Below are 16275 nucleotides of genomic sequence, written 5' to 3' on the forward strand. Positions count from 1 at the left end.
CCTCAAAGAGAGGTGGCAGGTGGCATGGGCTGAGGGCGTGACCTGGGCAGACGGCGGGCAGGACAGTTGTGGCAACACTCGGGCCAGCGGGGGTGGGGGTGGGGCGGCTGCATTGACCCTGCGCAGCTACGCCTTGACTTTGGCCAAAAGCAAGCCATCTGGGCCTGCCGGGCGGGGCCGCCGCCCCACACCCTCCCACTGAGCCAGGCAGAGGCCCAGCCTGAAGGACAGGGCCAGGCCGGAGGGCGGGGCCAGGGAAGGGCGGGGCTGGAGGGACACCCTGCAGGCTCCCAGCGCTGCCACTCGCTGGTGGGCGGGGTCACGGAGGGCGGGACCAGGAAGGAGGGCGGGGCTGGAGGGACACCCTGCAGGCTCCCAGCGCGGCCTCTCACTGGTGGGCGGGGCTAGGGGAGGGTGGGGCCAGACAGGAGGGCGGGGCTGCGGGACACCCTGCAGGCTCCCAGCGCTGCCACTCGCTGGTGGGCGGGGTCACGGAGGGCGGGACCAGGAAGGAGGGCGGGGCTGGAGGGACACCCTGCAGGCTCCCAGCGCTGCCGCTCACTGGTGGGCGGGGCCTGGCAGCTCAGAGTGAGAAACAGCTCTTCGGGGGATTAAACAAACAGGCCCATCTGTCTTCCCACCGCCCACCTTGTGGCGCCCACAAGGACATGGAGACACACTCACGCCCTCACGCACATACCGGGGCTGGGCAGGGGTGCTCCTAGGGCGGCCGCCCCCCTGCCCCGTTGCCTCCCCACCTGCCCATGTAACGGCCGCTCACATTCCTAGGTCCCAGCACAGCGCGTTTATTTCATGCTGGGAGTGAAGGCGGGAGAGCGGGGCAGTGAGGCCGGGTCTGGCGGAGGGTGAGGTGACCATCTTTCAGCACTTCCCGGGAAGGACTGACCAGTCTGATGGAGAGACAGAGCCTCGGGAAGGAGGCCGGAGGGGATGGGGGCAGAGCCGGGAGGGGACCAAGACAGACAGACACACGCACGCACATGCATGCACACACGTGCACTGCAATGCATGCACACACGCACACAAGTGCACACGCACGCACACAGTCGCTTTCAGGAGGGAAAGGGGAGGAGGTGGGGGGGAGGGAGGGGGCAGGGGCTGGGGTGGGGGCTGAGGCACCTCGAGGGGCTGCCCTGCCCCCAGCCTGACCTCCTGGGGGGAAGCGCCCATGGAGCCAGACTCACTGCAGACCCAGGTTGCCAGGCATGGTGGGCGTGCGGTGGGCATGCAGGTGCTTGTGAGCGAGTGTGTACCCGAGGGCATCCTCCCCGTGCACGTGGGTGTGCGTGGGTGTGTAAGTGGTATATGTTCAAGCGTGAGCTCTGCCTGTCTGTGTGTGCATGTGGCTATCACGTATAAGGGCGGAGGCAGGAAACTCGAGGGATGGTGGTGGGGGCCTGTGTGGGGAGGGGGTGACCTGGGGGAGGGGGACCCAGGTGTGAGGGGGTGACCCGGGTGTGGAGGGGTGACCTGGGTGGGGAGGGGGTGACCTGGGGGAGGGGGACCCAGGTGGGAGGGGTGACCTGGGGGAGGGGGACCCGGGTGGGGAGGGGTTGGCCTGGGGGAGGGGGACCCGGGTGGGAGGGGTGACCTGGGTGTGCAGGGGTGAACCAGGTGGGGAGGGGGTGACCTGGGGGAGGGGGACCCAGGTGGGAGGGGGTGACCTGGGTGTGGGGGACCTGGGTGGGGAGGGGTTGGCCTGGGGGAGGGGGACCCGGGTGGGAGGGGTGACCTGGGTGTGGAGGGGTGAGCCGGGTGGGGAGGGGGTGACCTGGGGGAGGGGGACCCGGGTGTGAGGGGGTGACCTGGGTGTGCACACCCAGGTGGGGAGGAGGTGACCTGGGGGAGGGGGACCCAGGTGGGAGGGGATGACCCAGAACTGGGGGACCTGGGGGAAGGGAGACCCTGGGGGAGGGGGTGGCCCCAGGGAAGGGGACCCAGGTGGGGAGGAGACCAAGGAGCAGTGAGACCCCCAGTACGGACTCAGGCTAAACCCTGTGGTAGCTGGGACCCCACACTTGGGCCCCAAGTGTGGGCCAGGCTCCCGCAGGGCCCCCACAGGGCTCCGAGGTCCCGGGCAGACCCCACCCAGTGCGGGAGCCCGTTACCTGTCAGGTCCGGGAAGACAACGTTGTCATTCGAGAGGCCCTGAGCTCGGACCAGGCAGATGAACTTGTCCAGCAACTGGGTCTGAGTGGCCCATATTCTGCCTGGGGGCCGAGGAGCACAGCCTGGCTTCAGCCACGGGGCGGGGTGTAGACTGGCCTCCCCGCACCCCACCCACCCAGACCGACCGCGCTGGGGCGAGGGGCTCACACAGCAGGCTGACCCTGAGGACGCTCTGCAGGTCCGACTGCCTCCTGGAGAGCAGGAGGGCAAAGGACACATAGTCTGTGTCGTACACCTGGATCTCCTCGGGGTCCGCCCCGGGCTCTGGGGGTACAGCCTCGTCAGGCCTCCCCGCCAGCGCCCCGGGGCTGCCCCCTCCCCCCCCCGCCCCCTGCCCCCTCACCTCTACTGTGATCCACTGAGAACGTCCCAGGCTTGGACTTCAAAATAAGCTCGTACGACCAGGTGACACAGCGCTGGCCCCTGGGGAGGGGGACAGGCAGGAAGAAGGTTCCAGAACCTGGCCGGGCCTTGCCCAGGGGCTGCCCCAAGGTGGACCCACAGGGAAGGCCCACTCACGAGCCCCACGCAGACTGGGGGCTCTGCCCCATGGAGGGGGGACCTCAGCCCTGGGAGCTCTGATGCCGTGTGGCCCACCCATTTGTGGCCTCTGCCAGGTCCACCCGCTGACCATTCCTCAGCCTAAAACCAGACCCAAAATGCACCCGAGGCACACGCTCGAGAGAGGGTGTTTCTGGGCCGTGACGTGCCTGGGAGGGCTCTGGGTGGGCCCTGGACTTGAGCTGGGAGGCAGGACCTGGTGCCCTGACATTGCCAGGGAACACACTCGACTGACAGCAGCAGAGGAGGCGGCGTTGGCACTGGGTCCCTGCCCCCAGTGAACCGGCCCCCCGAGGGATCAGGAGCGGGTAAGGATTTGGAGACTCCCCGGTGGGGGTCAGGCGTGACTGAGCCTGCACAGAGCTAGGGCAGGGGGCTGAGTGTGGACGGGGGCCTGCTCTGCGTCCCACAGCTGCCCCCAGAGCTTCCTGCCTCATACTGGAATCGAAGAGCCCTAAGCAAAAGAGATCTCTGAGCGGGTGAGTGAGGAAAGCCGCAGGGCCTGCTGGAGGAGCTGCGCCGGTAAGGGAGCCCTCGTGGCTTCAGCATCTCCAGGGGGTGCTGTGCACCCCCAGAGGACCCCAGGGCTGCCCATCAAGTCTCCCCACTTCTCCCCAACCAGTCATCCCGGCCGGCCCACCAGAGTGCCTGTCGCCCTGGACAACACAGCAACGGGTCCAGGGGAACTCAGGACTCAAGAAGACTCGATCAGACACCATGGCCAGGCCGGCCTGGATATTTCCTCTGTTCTGGAATTTTGATCCCGAGGAGGACGTCAGTGTAAGCCACCATCTTACCCACTCCAGTATTCTTTCCTGGAAAATCCCATGGACCGAGGAGCCTGGTGGGCTGCAGTCCATGGGGTTGCTGAGTCGGACACGACTGAGCGACTTCGCTTTCCCTTTTCACTTTCATGCATTGGAGAAGGCAATGGCACCTCACTCCAGTACTCTGGCCTGGGAAACCCCACGGACAGAGGAGCCTGGTAGGCTGCAGTCCATGGGGTTGCTGAGTCGGACACGACTGAGCGACTTCACTTTCACTTTTCACTTTCATGCACTGGAGAAGGAAATGGCAACCCGCTCCAGTGTTCTTGCCTGGAGAATCTCAGGGATGGCGAGCCTGGTGGGCTGCCATCTATGGGGTCGCACAGAGTCGGACATGAATGAAGCGACTTGACAGTAGCAGCACTATCCCTACAAGGGGAGAACCTGTCTGAACAGAATTCTAGGGCAGGCAGAGCTGGGGAGGGGGTGAGGAGTCTCTGATCATAGTGTCTGAGCTCCCGGATCCAGCGGAACCTGACATCCACCAGCCCCGAGTCTGTGATCTGCTCAGCACCTCCCCTCTTTTGAGGACGCCCCCCAGAGCCAGGTGAGGTCGTTAGCAGCTCGTGCTGGACATCACGTTAGGAGGAAGGCCCTGGGAGGGTGCGGCCGGAGCCCTCGGTGGACCTGTCATGGAGGCACTGGCCTCTGAGGGTTTCGGCCCCAGCCCCTGACTCACCGGATCATGGCGTATGCCACTTCAAAGTGGTGGTTTTTATTTAGCATGAACGTTGCTGTGAAAGGACTCAGCAGGGACCTGTCTGCTACCGTGTGGGTGTTGCCTGCCAGGCCGAGGACAAACCACTCCCCCTGGAACTGAGAGGGGCTAGGGGTAGGCGGGGTCCAGGACAGCCCGGACCCCTGTTGCACTTGGCAACGGCTCCCTTGTTGGGTCATGCCGGCAGGAGCCCGAGAGAGCCCGGGCCCCGCAGGGACTATGACGCTGGCCCGGGGGCCTCTCTGGGCCACGGCTTGCTCGTCTGTGCAGGGGGACTGAGACGTCCCCCAAACCCCTCAGGGAGAGGTGGGGACTACGGGGGAGTCTAGGGTCCTCTGCTGCCCGAGGCCAGGGGTCTCCACGGCGAGGGTGCCGAGAGGGCTGGCCTGGCTGACTCCCCACACTGGGGCCTGGCGCCCGCCTCCCGTCCCTCCCCGCCCCTGACCTTGCTGTCCTGGAAACTCTGTAGCACGGAGCTGGGGGCCACCCGGGGGTGTGGGTTCTGGCCCTGGAGGGCTCTCGGCAGGTAGAGCAGCACCCACAGGGCCACCCACGGGCCCATCCTAGGAGGGAGGGGGGCGAGACGGAGCCGCGGGTCCTGCCGACGCCAGGCTCGCCCACCTCTTTATGAGCCAACGGGGCAGGCGCCCCTCCCTGGGGGTGTGACCCCGCTCCGTCCTCCTCAGGACCAGGCTGGGGTGGGCTCCAGGGGCGGGTCCCGATCAGGCCCTGCCCACCAGAGATGGGGGCATCTGGGTCGCAGCCTGGACAGCGGGGAAGCCAGTGGGGCAGGTGGGGTGCCCGCTGGGTCCAGGCCTCCCAGGGAGGCCCCCGAGCCAGCCTCCTGGGCTCGGCCGCCCTGTGCCACTCCACCGGTGGCCCCACCCCCCCCCACCGGCCCAGCTGCACCAGGCAGAGGACAGAATGCTCTGTCCCAGGAGGGAGCCCCGGAGGGTCAGGGCCAGAGCGTGCTCACTCTGGAACAGGCGGGGCAGCCAGCCCACAGGCGGCTCCACAGCCCCGAGACCAAAGTGGGGGCCAGAACAAGGCCGGGGGTACTTGAGTCACCACCCGGGAAGGGGGCAGGGGAGGCCGGCCTGGTGGGGGCCGCCCCACATGCTGGCCCTGGGGGCTGGAGGGCAGCTGGGGAGGGCGTGGGTGGCCCCCGACACCCCTGGGGGCAAGGACAGAGCCCATCCTCTCCACTCCAGACGGGCACCGGGTGCTGGGCTCCGTCAGACTCGGGAAGGACCTGTACTTGACCCCCGAGCTTGCCCTGGGCCACCTCCTCCCACCCTTGGCCTCCAGGCCCGAGGCTTCAGGCCTTGGCTCAGTCCCAGGCCGCCTCCTCTTCTCGGGGAAGGGCCTGGCCCTGGTTGGGTCCTTCCTCCTAGCTAGCTGGGGCGGGGCAGGGGATCTGGGGGGCTGAGCCCTCTGCCTTAATCTCCCTGGGTCTGGCCAGTTAGCACAGCTCTTCTGCTTACAGACTCTGGCCTCAGCGAGAGACGTGCCAACGACCTGGTAGTTCTCCCGGAACCTCCTGAAGGACCCATCACGTCCCACCTAAGCTGGGGGGAAGCCCCGAGCCCCCTGAATGCTGCTTCCACCTCCCACCCACAGACTCCCATCCCACTCCGCTGACCCCACCCGATCCTAAACCCGGCCGAGGTGGCACCTGGACTCTTGGGCTGCGGGCACTCTGCCGCGCCAGGCCAGGCCCTCCTCCTACCACCGCCCCACCCACGGGGCCCTCCGGGGAGACTGGAGGCGGCAGTCAGCAGTGTGTCAGAATGGGACAGCCAGCCCCCCGACAAGTGCCGCCATGCCACCAGGGCCGTGTCCACCTGGCCTTCCGTGGTCAGCTCCTGCAGCGGTGGAGGCCAGTCAGAGCCTCCCACCCCCACCCAGGCCTGAGCGGAGCCCCAGGCCCAGGGCTCCCACCGCCCTCAGGCCCAGTGCGCCCCCCCAGGCCCTGTCCCCCCCACCCCAGGCCCTGTCCTCCTCCCACCGCAGTCCCTGTCCCCCCCGCAGGCAGGACATCCCGCCCCACCTGTGGACCCAGCAGGGTAAGAGCATCGCTGCAGGGGCGCGGGAAGGGCGAGTGAGCCCCGTGAAGCCCTCTCACAAGCCGGGGACTTGGAGTTCCCTCTGGTGGGGGACATCTGGCGCTGTCCCCACACGCAGGGGCCTGGCCCCGTCCACTGGAGCTCCCCGCAGCTGCCCACCAGGAAGCGCCGAGCATGGGACTGCCCTGGTTTCCCAGTGGTTAGAACCCCCGGCTTTCAGTGCCACGGCCCGGGTTCAGTCCCTGGTCTGGGAGCTCCCGCCAGCCGCGTGGCCAGAAAGCACAGTGCCTGGTGGTGCTGCAGCCGCTGGGGGAACGCGGCGCTGGAGGCCTGGGACGCAGCAGTCTCGTCTCCGGGAGGGCAGGGGGGTCCGAGTCAGTGCAGCTCGGGCATGCGTGGCCCTTCCAGGCTCCCTGACCAAGACTGCCAGTCAAAGTTCCCTAAATTTTTCAAGGTTTCTCTTTCTGATAAGATTCTCCGGGCAAGAGTGCTGGAGTGTGTCGCCATGCCCTCCTCCAGGGGATCTTCCTGGCCCAGGATACTCCCCCACCCCAGGCCCGAGCGCGGTGCATTGGCAGGCAGGTTCTTTAGCACCCCCTGGGAAGCCTGATGAAAAGCCAACTCTTACAATGATAAGGCAAAGCTCAATTATAATCAATAAACACCTTACACAAAACGACTCAGGGCTTCCCAAGTGACGCGGTGGTGAAGAATCCACCTGCCATTGCAGATATGGGTTTGATCCCTTAGTTGAGAAGGTCCCTGAAGAAGGAAATAGCAACCCACTCCACCATTCTTGCCTGGGAAATCCCATAGGCAGAGGAGCCTGGTGGGCTACAGTTCATGGGGTCGCACGTGTCCACACAGAGTTGGATGTCAGTGAGCACGCACATAAAAACGACTCATCTAGAACTACAACTGCTCACCTAGTTTTTTAAAACAATTGAAAAAAAATATTTATTTGGCTGTGCTGGGTCTCGTGGCACCCAGAATCTTCAATGTTCTTTGAGGCACGAGGGATCTTTAGTTTCAGCGTGTGGAATCTGGTCCTCCGACCAGGGATCGAACCTGGGCCTGCTGTGTCGGGAGCACAGTCTCAGCCACTGGAGCACCAGGGAAGTCCCTGGGTTTTGAAAATTCACAGGAGGAGGGGGCGGCAGAGGATGAAGAGGTTGGATGGCATCACCGACTCAATGGACGTGGGTTTGACGAGGTGCCCAGCTCGGCAGGGTCCTTGCCTTTCCCCTTCCCGCCAGCCCCATCTGCCTGCCCGGCTGGGAGTCCAGCGCCAAGGAACACGGTCCCTGCCCGCTGTGGACACTGGGCCCTGCAGGGCTGTGGGCTCCTCCCAGCAACCGCCCCCGCCCCGCCCAGGTCTGGACGGGCCCGCGGGGGGAGGAGGGAGGTGGGCACGTGGAGGTGGGCCCAGAGATCTCTGACCCTGCTCTCCAGGGACCAGACAGATGTCCCTCCTGTTCGTGGTCTACGGCTCACCCAGGGCGGCCTGGCCTTCCTGCAGCCCAGGTGGGGAGGCTGGGGCGGGGATCCATCTCTCTGTGCCCACTCTGCCTCACCAGCGTCGGGAAGTGGCGAGCCCTGGACTTCAGACCCCAGGGGCAGAGGCCTGGCATGCAGTGGGCATCTCCAAGATGCCCATCAGGCAAACACTGAGGCTCCCCAGACAGGGCAGCTTTGGCCGAGCTGAGGCCCACTCCCTGACCTCCTGACCCAGCCTGGCCCCAGCCTGGGGGGTGCCACTTGCCCTCAAGCCTCCCCAGGTCCTCTTGAGGGGGGCTGCCCCTCCTCATGGGGGTTGCACAGTGGGACGGGGCGGGCTGGGCAGTGTGTGCCAGGCACAGCTGTCTGCAATGCCCTGGGGATGACCAGCAGCCACCACGTGGGCCTGTGCAGGGGAGAAGGTGGGAGAGAGACAGGGGGGCGAGGGGAGGCCAGCCTCCCGTGGGGGTGGGGCAGGAGTCCTGGGGCCCATCAGAGCGGGCGAGCGGGCGGGCCTGGGGGCAGCTGGAACTGGCTCACGCCCTCCGTGGCTTTACAGGACGGGTCAGGGGGGGAGCTCTCACCGGTGGGCCCGGAGTTGGGCCTGCGAGGATCCTGGCAGCTGTCCCTGCGTGGGCCCCCCCAGCAGACCTGGCGGGGGGATGGAGCAGACGCTGGGCCTCAGAGCCAGGCGCTCCCTGCTCCCGCCTTGCGGCCTCTGCTTATCGGGGGCCTGCGCCGCGGATGCTTTTCTTTGGCGTCCTCTCCACCGTCAGAGACACGGGTGAGGGACGGCCAGCTTGGCCGGGACCCACGTGTGTGGGGAGCACACAGTCGGCCGGGGGAAGCCCTGTCCCCACGTTCAACCTTCTGCCAAGGCCTGTGGTCACGCAGAGGAGCCCCTCCAGGCAGTGGCAGGGGGGCAGGGACACCAGCCCCCATCTCTCCCCAGACCTCGGGGCTCCCGCCTTCCAGAAAGGCCTTCTCTACAGGCCAGAGGTCATCTTGTGGTCCCTCGTGGCTGCTGACCATGGGCACACCCTGGGTGTAGGCTCCTGGGGGCCACCCCGTCTGTCCAGGGCCCCCCCGCCGGGCCCCCTGGACCCCCTGCCTGCCCACCGTGTGGTCGCCCGCACGGGCACCTGCTGCTCGCCGCCACAAGCAGACTCACCCCGGGGGGTCAGTCCTGCGCCCTGCCTGGCCCTGTCAGCCCCTGGAGCGGCCGTGAGGGCCACACCACCTGCCAGCTGCCTCAGATGGGCGCCAGCTCATCCCAGACCCGGGAAGTGGAAGGGGGTTTCCCTGCCTGCCCCCCGAAGCCACGTGCTCCTCCCCAGGGGCCTTTTCTGCCTCGGCCATGGGCCCCTGGGACTCTGGGCCCTGCCTCCCAGGAGGGGTCTCAGGAGGAGGCGAGGGGGACCTGTGGGGAGGGCTCTGGAGAAGGCCGGGGCGTCTGAACAGCAGGACGGCCCAGCGAGGCCACGGCAGGCCTGCTCAGAGCCAGGGAACAGGAGAGACAGGCGCCAACACAGCTCAGTGGCCAGAGCAGGGGACAGTGGAGTCTGGAGGGAAGGGTGCCAGGCGCGCATGGCCTTGGCCAGGAGCCATTCCCCACCCCACCTCCCTGGGGAGGGCTCAGCACCAGGAGGTGGGCCCCGGTCCTCCGGCCCATCAGGGAAGCAGGCCCCTGGGACTGAGGACAGGTGGGCAGAGGCCCCGGCGGGGTCCGGCGTGGAAAGGAAGAGGAAGGGGCTGAGGCTGCAGCGTTTAATGAGAGCCCGCGGAGCTCCTGGGGGAGGGGCAGCTTCAGGGGCGGGGGGTGGACGAGGGGCGGCAGGGTCCACCTCTGGGCCGGCTCCTTCCTCGCACGGGGCGGCCGCCCACCTCACCTCCTCACTTCTGCAGCACAGACACGTCTCAGCTGGAAGGGAGCCCTGGGCACCCCCCAACGCCGCCCGCTGCAGCTGCCCGCTCACCATCCAGGGTGTGGAACTGGTCCGCGGCCTCGCAGAAACCTGGGGGCCGGGCCAGGGGTCAGGGGTGGCCGGGGGTGGGGGGCGCGCGGCGAGCCGGGGGGAAAACGGGGGGGACACACTCACCGTACTTGGGGAAGAACAGGGTGTGGTCCTCGGTCAGGTTGGCCCCCTGGACCCGCTGCTCAAACACACTCAGGAAGGAATCACTCACGGGAAGCGAGCGGACTGCGTGTGGGACACACGGGCTCCTGGGCACCCACTGGGCGGGGGCCTGCAGGGCGCTCTGGGGGCTGGGCTGTGCACCTGCGATCTGACCCCTGCCCCCCACCCCATCCCGGTTCTGTCCCCACATTTGGGCCGAAGGGCAGGAGCAGGGGGAAGGGAGCAGAGGCCGGCCCAGCCCACTCAACAGCCCTGTGGGCAGGCGGACCCAGGCCCCCGGGACGTACCATACAGCTTCACCGACAGCTGCCGTGCCCGCTCCAGGTACAGGACAGCGAAACCACGGTAGTCCGTGTCCCCAACGACCACGTCCACCGGCCCGCGGGCACCCCGGGCTGTGGGGAGCCGGCGGGTCAGCCCCAGTGCCAGCTCCGCGCCCGCCCCCAGGGGCCAGCGCCTCACCTTGGAGCAGGAAGCGCCCCGGGCGCCCCGCGTCTCTGTACAGCTGCCGTACTGCCCAGCAGATTCCATCCCTGGGGGTAGGGCCGGCGTGGGAGGACGCCCAGCAGGCTGGGGCACCCCGACCCGGGTGAGGCCGCAGCTGGGGTGGGGTCAGGGGTCCTTGCTGGGACTCACAGCTTTCGGAAGGTGCTGACGGCCATGGCCGAGCCCCGAGGAGCCACGTGCAGAGTGGTGGCCTCGACCCGATGGCCCTGCTCCTGCAGGTAGCGACACGGGGAGGCCACGGCCACCAGGAGCCAGGTCCCTGCGAACTGGGGAGCAGGCTGCGTGAGGGCGCGCGGGGCGGGGGCGGCAGAGCCGCGCAGGCCCCTGCCCCACCTCCTCCCAGCTCTACCTGCTGGGCGTCAAAGTTGGCCTTGGGCTGGATGGTGCTGATGGGAGATGGGGGCCGCAGGGGTCTCCGAGCCCGCTGACCCAGGGAGCTGCTGGCCAGGAGCAGAGTCAAGAGGGCTGCAATCCTGGGGGTCAGCATGGCGATGGCAGCGACAGGGCCAGGGGAGGCGCAGGGCAGGGCGGTCAAGTCCCAGGTCAGAGTCCACTGTCCGGTGCTGCCTGGAAGCCCCGCCCAGGACGTCTGCCCACGCTCCCGCCACCCGAAACCCCTGCCCTGGGCCAGGCAACCCCCCACTCAGCCTCCTCGTGAACTCAGCCTCACCCGGACATCTGACCTCGGCCCTGTGCTTCCCAGCAGGGGTCCGTCGCCATGTCCGGGGTACAAAGTCCAAGTTGTCCTCTGGTCCTTGTCCACCGGGTGGCTCTGAGTCCACCTGCAATGCGGGAGAACAGGGCTCAAACTCTGAGTCGGGAAGATCCCCTGGAGGAGGAAAAGGCAGCCCAGTATTCTTGCTTGGAGAATCCCATGAACTGTACAGGCCATGAATGGACAGAGGAGCCTGGTGGGCTGCAGTTCATGGGGTCGCACAGAGTGTCCCTTCCCTTTCTTTCCCTTGTTCACAAACCCGGTGATTTCCACTGCGGCGGGTGCTCACCCCTTTGTAAGTTCATCTCCCTCCAACCGCCAACAGCCCCTGAGATACGAACTGGTGGTCTCCCCACAGCGGAGCACACTTGAGCCTGTGAGGCGGCAGAACGCCGGAACCAGGTCTCGAACCTGCGACCCTGAGCCTCGCCCGCAGCCGAGCCCACGGGCGCGGAGCACGGCCGCCAGGGGCGCTGTTCCAGGGAAGGCCGGACGCGCACAGGCGCACAAGGAAGCGCGGCCCGGGCCGCGGGGCCCTAACGCGCAGGCGCAGTAACGGCCGGCGCGGGCTGTAGCGCTCGGCCCTCGACGGTCATCGATGCCTCGGGGCTCGTGGCTTCAGCCTGGCGGCCTCCATCATAGAGACGCGGCGGCCGGAGCGTCGACGGAGGGCGGAAGAGGGTCCGTGGGCTGAGGCCGGGCGCCGGGGCGGGGGCCGCGCATCCGGGCGGAGGCGGCCGCGGTGAGTGCGCCGGGCCGGGGAGCGTCGTCACGGCGGCGTCCGGACCCCGGCCCGGGCCCTCACGGCCTAGCCCGGAAAGCGTCGTCACCCCGCCCCGACCCCTGGCCCGGCCCCCCGACTCCCCGGACGCGTCCTTGGCCAATGAATGAATCGCCGAGGCCGCCGGGACCGGGGCGGGGAGGGGGGCGAGCCGAGGCCCCGCCCCCGGCAGCCCCTCTGAGGGAGGGTTGGGGGGCGCTGGGGGCCCCGCCCCCGCCCCGCCCCCGGCTCGCCCTGCTGTGTCTGCGCTGGCCTGCGGCCAACCTGGCGGGGGTCCCCCAGGCCAGAGAGCAGAGGTCAGGGCCGGCTGGTGTTCCTGGCGGCGTCTGGGACGGGCGGCCGGGCCGGCCCTCGTCCCGCCGGCCCCGAGTCTCTCCTGGGAAGGACCTCTAACCCATGCTGACCGCTCCGAAGCCTGGGGCAGCAAGGTCAGAGATGGTGCGCAGGGGTCACTGACCCTTCCCTTCTGGGCCTTGGAGCGGTCACCAGCTCTGGGAACCGGATGTCTCCCCAGGATCCTATGGGGGGAAGTCAGAGGGCCCCACCCAGAAGGCCTGTCCTTCTGAGGAGGGGACCTTTTGGGGTGACAGTGGGTCCCCCAAGCCCACGGCAACTCCAGCTCCAACTGGACCAGGCCTGGAAGCTGCGTGTTCAGGGAATCACTGCGGGACCTCAGGAGCGCCGGGTCCGAGGAGCACGGCTGTCAGGGGGGCTTGGGGAAGCTCTTGGCTCCTTGGCCGAGCAGGCAGTGCCAGCCGGCCCTCCGCACATGCTCAGTCCAGTGGAATGCCCAGCAGGGCAGTTGATGGGGCAGGAGGAGCACCCACTGGCTGGCTCGGCTCAGCTCAGCCCCGGGCTCCTGTGCCTCTCCTTGGGCCTGGGGGCCAGTGTCCTCCCTGTCCCACCCGCAGCTAAGGGGGCTGTGCATGGGTTTCAGGGCCGCCTGGGCAGAATGTCACGATGGATGAGGGGGGCGCACCCCTGCTCCCGGACAGCCTGGTTTACCAGATCTTCCTGAGTCTGGGCCCGGCTGACGTGCTGGCCGCCGGGCTGGTGTGCCGCCAGTGGCAGGCCGTGTCCAGAGACGAGTTCCTGTGGAGGGAGCAGTTCTACCGCTACTACCAGGTGGCCAGAGATGTGCCCCGACACCCAGGTCAGCACCGGTCCTCACGCTGGCTGGGGATGGCCAGGCTGGGCCTCCCAGCGCTGGGCCTGGGAGGGGAGGCCGAAGGGTGGGCAAGGCGGCCCCCGGCTGCCAGGGCCCTGGCTCTGAGGCCCGCGGCCCCAGCATGACCCCCCCACAGCGGCCACGTCCTGGTTCGAGGAGTTCCGCCGCCTCTATGACACGGTGCCCTGCGTGGAGGTGCAGACGCTCCGGGAGCACACCGACCAGGTCCTGCACCTCAGCTTCTCCCACTCGGGCTACCAGTTTGCTTCCTGCTCCAAGGACTGCACTGTGAAGGTGAGGGCGGTGGCCCTGGGGTGGGGAGAGGGTCAGGGCTGCCAGTGGCCCATGGGGAGGGTCCAAACCTGGACGACCACCCGGGCTGGGAGGCCGGGGCTGGGCGGCCCTAACTGCCTACAGATGAGCAGAGGGCCCTGCGCCCAGCTACGCCAGAGCCAGCCGGAGCATCACGTACTTACAGGCCTCTGGGGGTCTGAAGGCCAGAGACAAGGGACCCCCACCCGATGGCAGTTTCCGGGCGCCGGCCAGGAGAGGGGCCCGAGGGGCCCTGCTCAGAGCGGGCTCACCAGGCGTGCCTGCTGGGCGCCCCCCACACAGATTTGGAACAACGACCTGACCATCTCGCTGCTGCACAGTGCGGACATGCGGCCCTACAACTGGAGCTACACCCAGTTCTCCCAGTTTAACCAAGACGACTCGCTGCTGCTGGCGTCTGGGGTGTTCCTGGGGCCCCACAACTCCTCCTCCGGCGAGATCGCGGTCATCAGCCTAGGTAAGAGAGGGCTAGGGGCAGGCGGCCCTCCTTCTCTCCCCGACCACCCCGCCCCTAATGCCCCACCCTCCGCCCAGTCACCCGCGCCCCACCCCTCCAGCCCCCGCCCGCCCCGCCCCTTCCTGCTGCTCCCCGCAGACACCTTCGCCCTGCTATCTCGGGTTCGCAACAAGCCCTACGATGTGTTCGGCTGCTGGCTCACGGACACCAGCTTGATCTCGGGGAACCTGCACCGCATCGGGGACATCACGTCATGCTCGGTGCTCTGGCTCAACAACGCCTTCCAGGTGCGCACGGGCGGGCACTGCGGCCGGTGGCGGCCTCCCGCAGCCCGTGCCCACCTCCGCGCTCCTGCCCCCAGGACGTGGAGTCGGAGAACGTGAACGTGGTGAAGCGGCTCTTCAAGATCCAGAACCTCAACGCTAGCACCATCCGCACCGTCATGGTGGCCGACTGCAGCCGCTTCGACAGCCCCGACCTCCTGCTGGACGCCGGCGCCCCCGGCACAGACTCCAGCCGCGTCTTCGACCTGGGCAGCGATGGCGAGGACGAGGAGAGTGACCCGGGCCCGGCCCGAGCCAAGGGCCTGCGGCGCCTCCTGGATGGGCTCCTGGAGGGCCGGGCTCAGCCCCCGCTGCCGGAGAGCAAGCTGGAGACTAAGGTTGCCGAGCTGCTGGCCCAGGGCCACACCAAGCCCCCCGAGCAGGGGAGGGCCGCTGCCGCGAACAAGCTCCTCATCTTCACCACCGGCTGCCTCACCTACTCGCCGCACCAGATCGGTGAGGGGCCTGGGGCGGGTCCGTCTGTGGGCAAAGTCCCTTCCTCCGTTTGTCCAGGGGCCCCGCGCTAGTCCAGCACCGCCCCCCACTCGCCCCTGGGCAGGCACACGTTCAGACTGGGGGTGCAGGGCAGGCAGCACCCCAGCCGTCTGGGAACTGCTAGGCACTGAGGCGCCGCCCCCCTCCCCGCCCCCCTGCAGGCATCAAGCAGATCCTACCGCACCAGATGACCACAGCCGGGCCGGTGCTGGGCGAGGGCCGGGGCTCCGACGCCTTCTTCGATGCCCTGGACCACGTCATTGACGTGCACGGACACATCATCGGCATGGGCCTGTCCCCCGACAACAGGTGGGCCTCTGTGGGCGGCCCGGGGGCGGGGGGTGCTCCGCAGGCGCGCACTGAGCCACGTGCCGGCGCAGGTACCTGTACGTGAACAGCCGCGCCTGGCCCAGCGGCTCGGTGGTGGCCGACCCCATGCAGCCGCCGCCCATCGCCGAGGAGATCGACCTGCTGGTTTTCGACCTCAAGACCATGCGGGAGGTGAAGCGGGCTCTGCGCGCGCACCGCGCCTACACACCCAACGACGAGTGCTTCTTCATCTTCCTGGATGTCAGCAGGGACTTCGTGGCCAGGTGGTGGGGTGGGGCGGGGTGGGGGCGTGGCTGGGGCGGGCGGGGCGTGGCTGGGGGCGGAGCAGGCTGGGGCTTGGGTGGGGGCGGGGCGGGGCGGGGCGGAGGTAACAGACTGTCCCCTCGCCAGTGGGGCCGAGGACCGCCACGGCTACATCTGGGACCGCCACTACAACATCTGCCTGGCCAAGCTGCGGCACCAGGATGTGGTCAACTCGGTGGTCTTCAGCCCCCAGGAGCAAGAGCTCCTGCTGACGGCCAGCGACGACGCCACCATCAAAGCCTGGCGCTCGCCCCGCACTGTGCGTGTCCTCCAGGCCCCGCGCCCGCGCCCACGCCCCTTCTTCTCCTGGTTCGCCAGCCAGAAGCGCTGAGGCGCTGGGGCCCACCGAGGACGCCTGGGGCCCTTTCCCAGGGCTGAGCGCCGCCCAGACGCACAGGGGCAGAGCAGCTCGCCACAGGAATGCCTTAGGAAGGGGGGCCGGCAGGCCGCAGGGAGCGCGGCCTGGCCCCCACCACGCTCGCGCACACACACCGCCTCCCACAGCTGTGCCCCTCAGCACCGGGCAGCCAGGGTCATCTCTGGCTCGGGGTGCACAGGACACTGGGTGCCCCGCCCCCCGCTCTTCACCCACCCTTTCCCCTGGGCCTGGGCCCTGGGCCCGTCAGCACCACATGTCCCCTTGGAGCCCTGGCGGCCCTGGGCCCGTCAGCACCATGTGAGCCCTGGCAGCCCTGTGGGGCCTGGCACTGATCACCGGGCCCAGCCTTGCCTAGGGAGCCGGGGCTCCTTCCTCTGGGAACTGCCCAGCATCAGGGTTGCAATGCAGGTCAGGCTGCCATGAGCCCAGGGCACCCGCATGTCACTGGTCACCTGTCGAGGGTCTGAATAAACAGTTGGCAAGAGCA

General features: G+C 68.2%; 3 protein-coding genes across 26 annotated transcripts; 1 reads left to right on the plus strand and 2 right to left on the minus strand.

Moving 5' to 3' along the window:
- Positions 1-790: 790 nt before the first annotated feature.
- Positions 791-4858, minus strand: LCN12 (lipocalin 12). Its single transcript, XM_081587499.1, has 6 exons — positions 4742-4858; positions 4258-4394; positions 2534-2613; positions 2338-2454; positions 2130-2231; positions 791-911 (listed from the first exon to the last, which is right to left on the minus strand). The coding sequence occupies exons 1-6, from the start codon at positions 4856-4858 to the stop codon at positions 883-885; spliced, it is 582 nt and encodes a 193-aa protein (XP_081443625.1). The 3' UTR covers positions 791-882.
- Positions 4859-9612: 4754 nt separating this feature from the next.
- Positions 9613-12029, minus strand: C8G (complement C8 gamma chain). Of its 18 annotated transcripts, none has more exons than XM_081593483.1 (9): positions 11631-12029; positions 11188-11286; positions 10854-11071; positions 10634-10770; positions 10460-10530; positions 10285-10392; positions 9959-10060; positions 9836-9874; positions 9613-9758 (listed from the first exon to the last, which is right to left on the minus strand). In XM_081593483.1, the coding sequence occupies exons 2-9, from the start codon at positions 11222-11224 to the stop codon at positions 9745-9747; spliced, it is 726 nt and encodes a 241-aa protein (XP_081449609.1). In that variant the 5' UTR covers positions 11225-11286; positions 11631-12029; the 3' UTR covers positions 9613-9744. The 18 variants fall into 18 exon arrangements, with proteins under 18 accessions (XP_081449609.1, XP_081449618.1, XP_081449620.1 ...); XM_081593492.1 differs by having other exon boundaries at positions 10854-10977; positions 11175-11286; XM_081593494.1 differs by having other exon boundaries at positions 11175-11286.
- FBXW5 (F-box and WD repeat domain containing 5) lies at positions 11834-16275 on the plus strand. Of its 7 annotated transcripts, none has more exons than XM_081593460.1 (9): positions 11834-12428; positions 12938-13153; positions 13305-13462; positions 13784-13958; positions 14097-14245; positions 14320-14737; positions 14938-15085; positions 15157-15372; positions 15497-16275. In XM_081593460.1, exons 2-9 carry the CDS (start codon positions 12961-12963, stop codon positions 15738-15740), a joined length of 1701 nt encoding a protein of 566 aa, XP_081449586.1. In that variant the 5' UTR covers positions 11834-12428; positions 12938-12960; the 3' UTR covers positions 15741-16275. The 7 variants fall into 7 exon arrangements, with proteins under 7 accessions (XP_081449586.1, XP_081449589.1, XP_081449583.1 ...); XM_081593463.1 differs by having other exon boundaries at positions 15157-15369; XM_081593457.1 differs by having other exon boundaries at positions 11834-11961; positions 14320-14763; positions 14901-15085; positions 15157-15369.

This window comes from Giraffa tippelskirchi, chromosome 4 (genome assembly GCF_054371585.1).
Source record: "Giraffa tippelskirchi isolate mGirTip1 chromosome 4, T2T-mGirTip1v1.2.pri, whole genome shotgun sequence".
Lineage (NCBI taxonomy): Eukaryota > Metazoa > Chordata > Mammalia > Artiodactyla > Giraffidae > Giraffa > Giraffa tippelskirchi.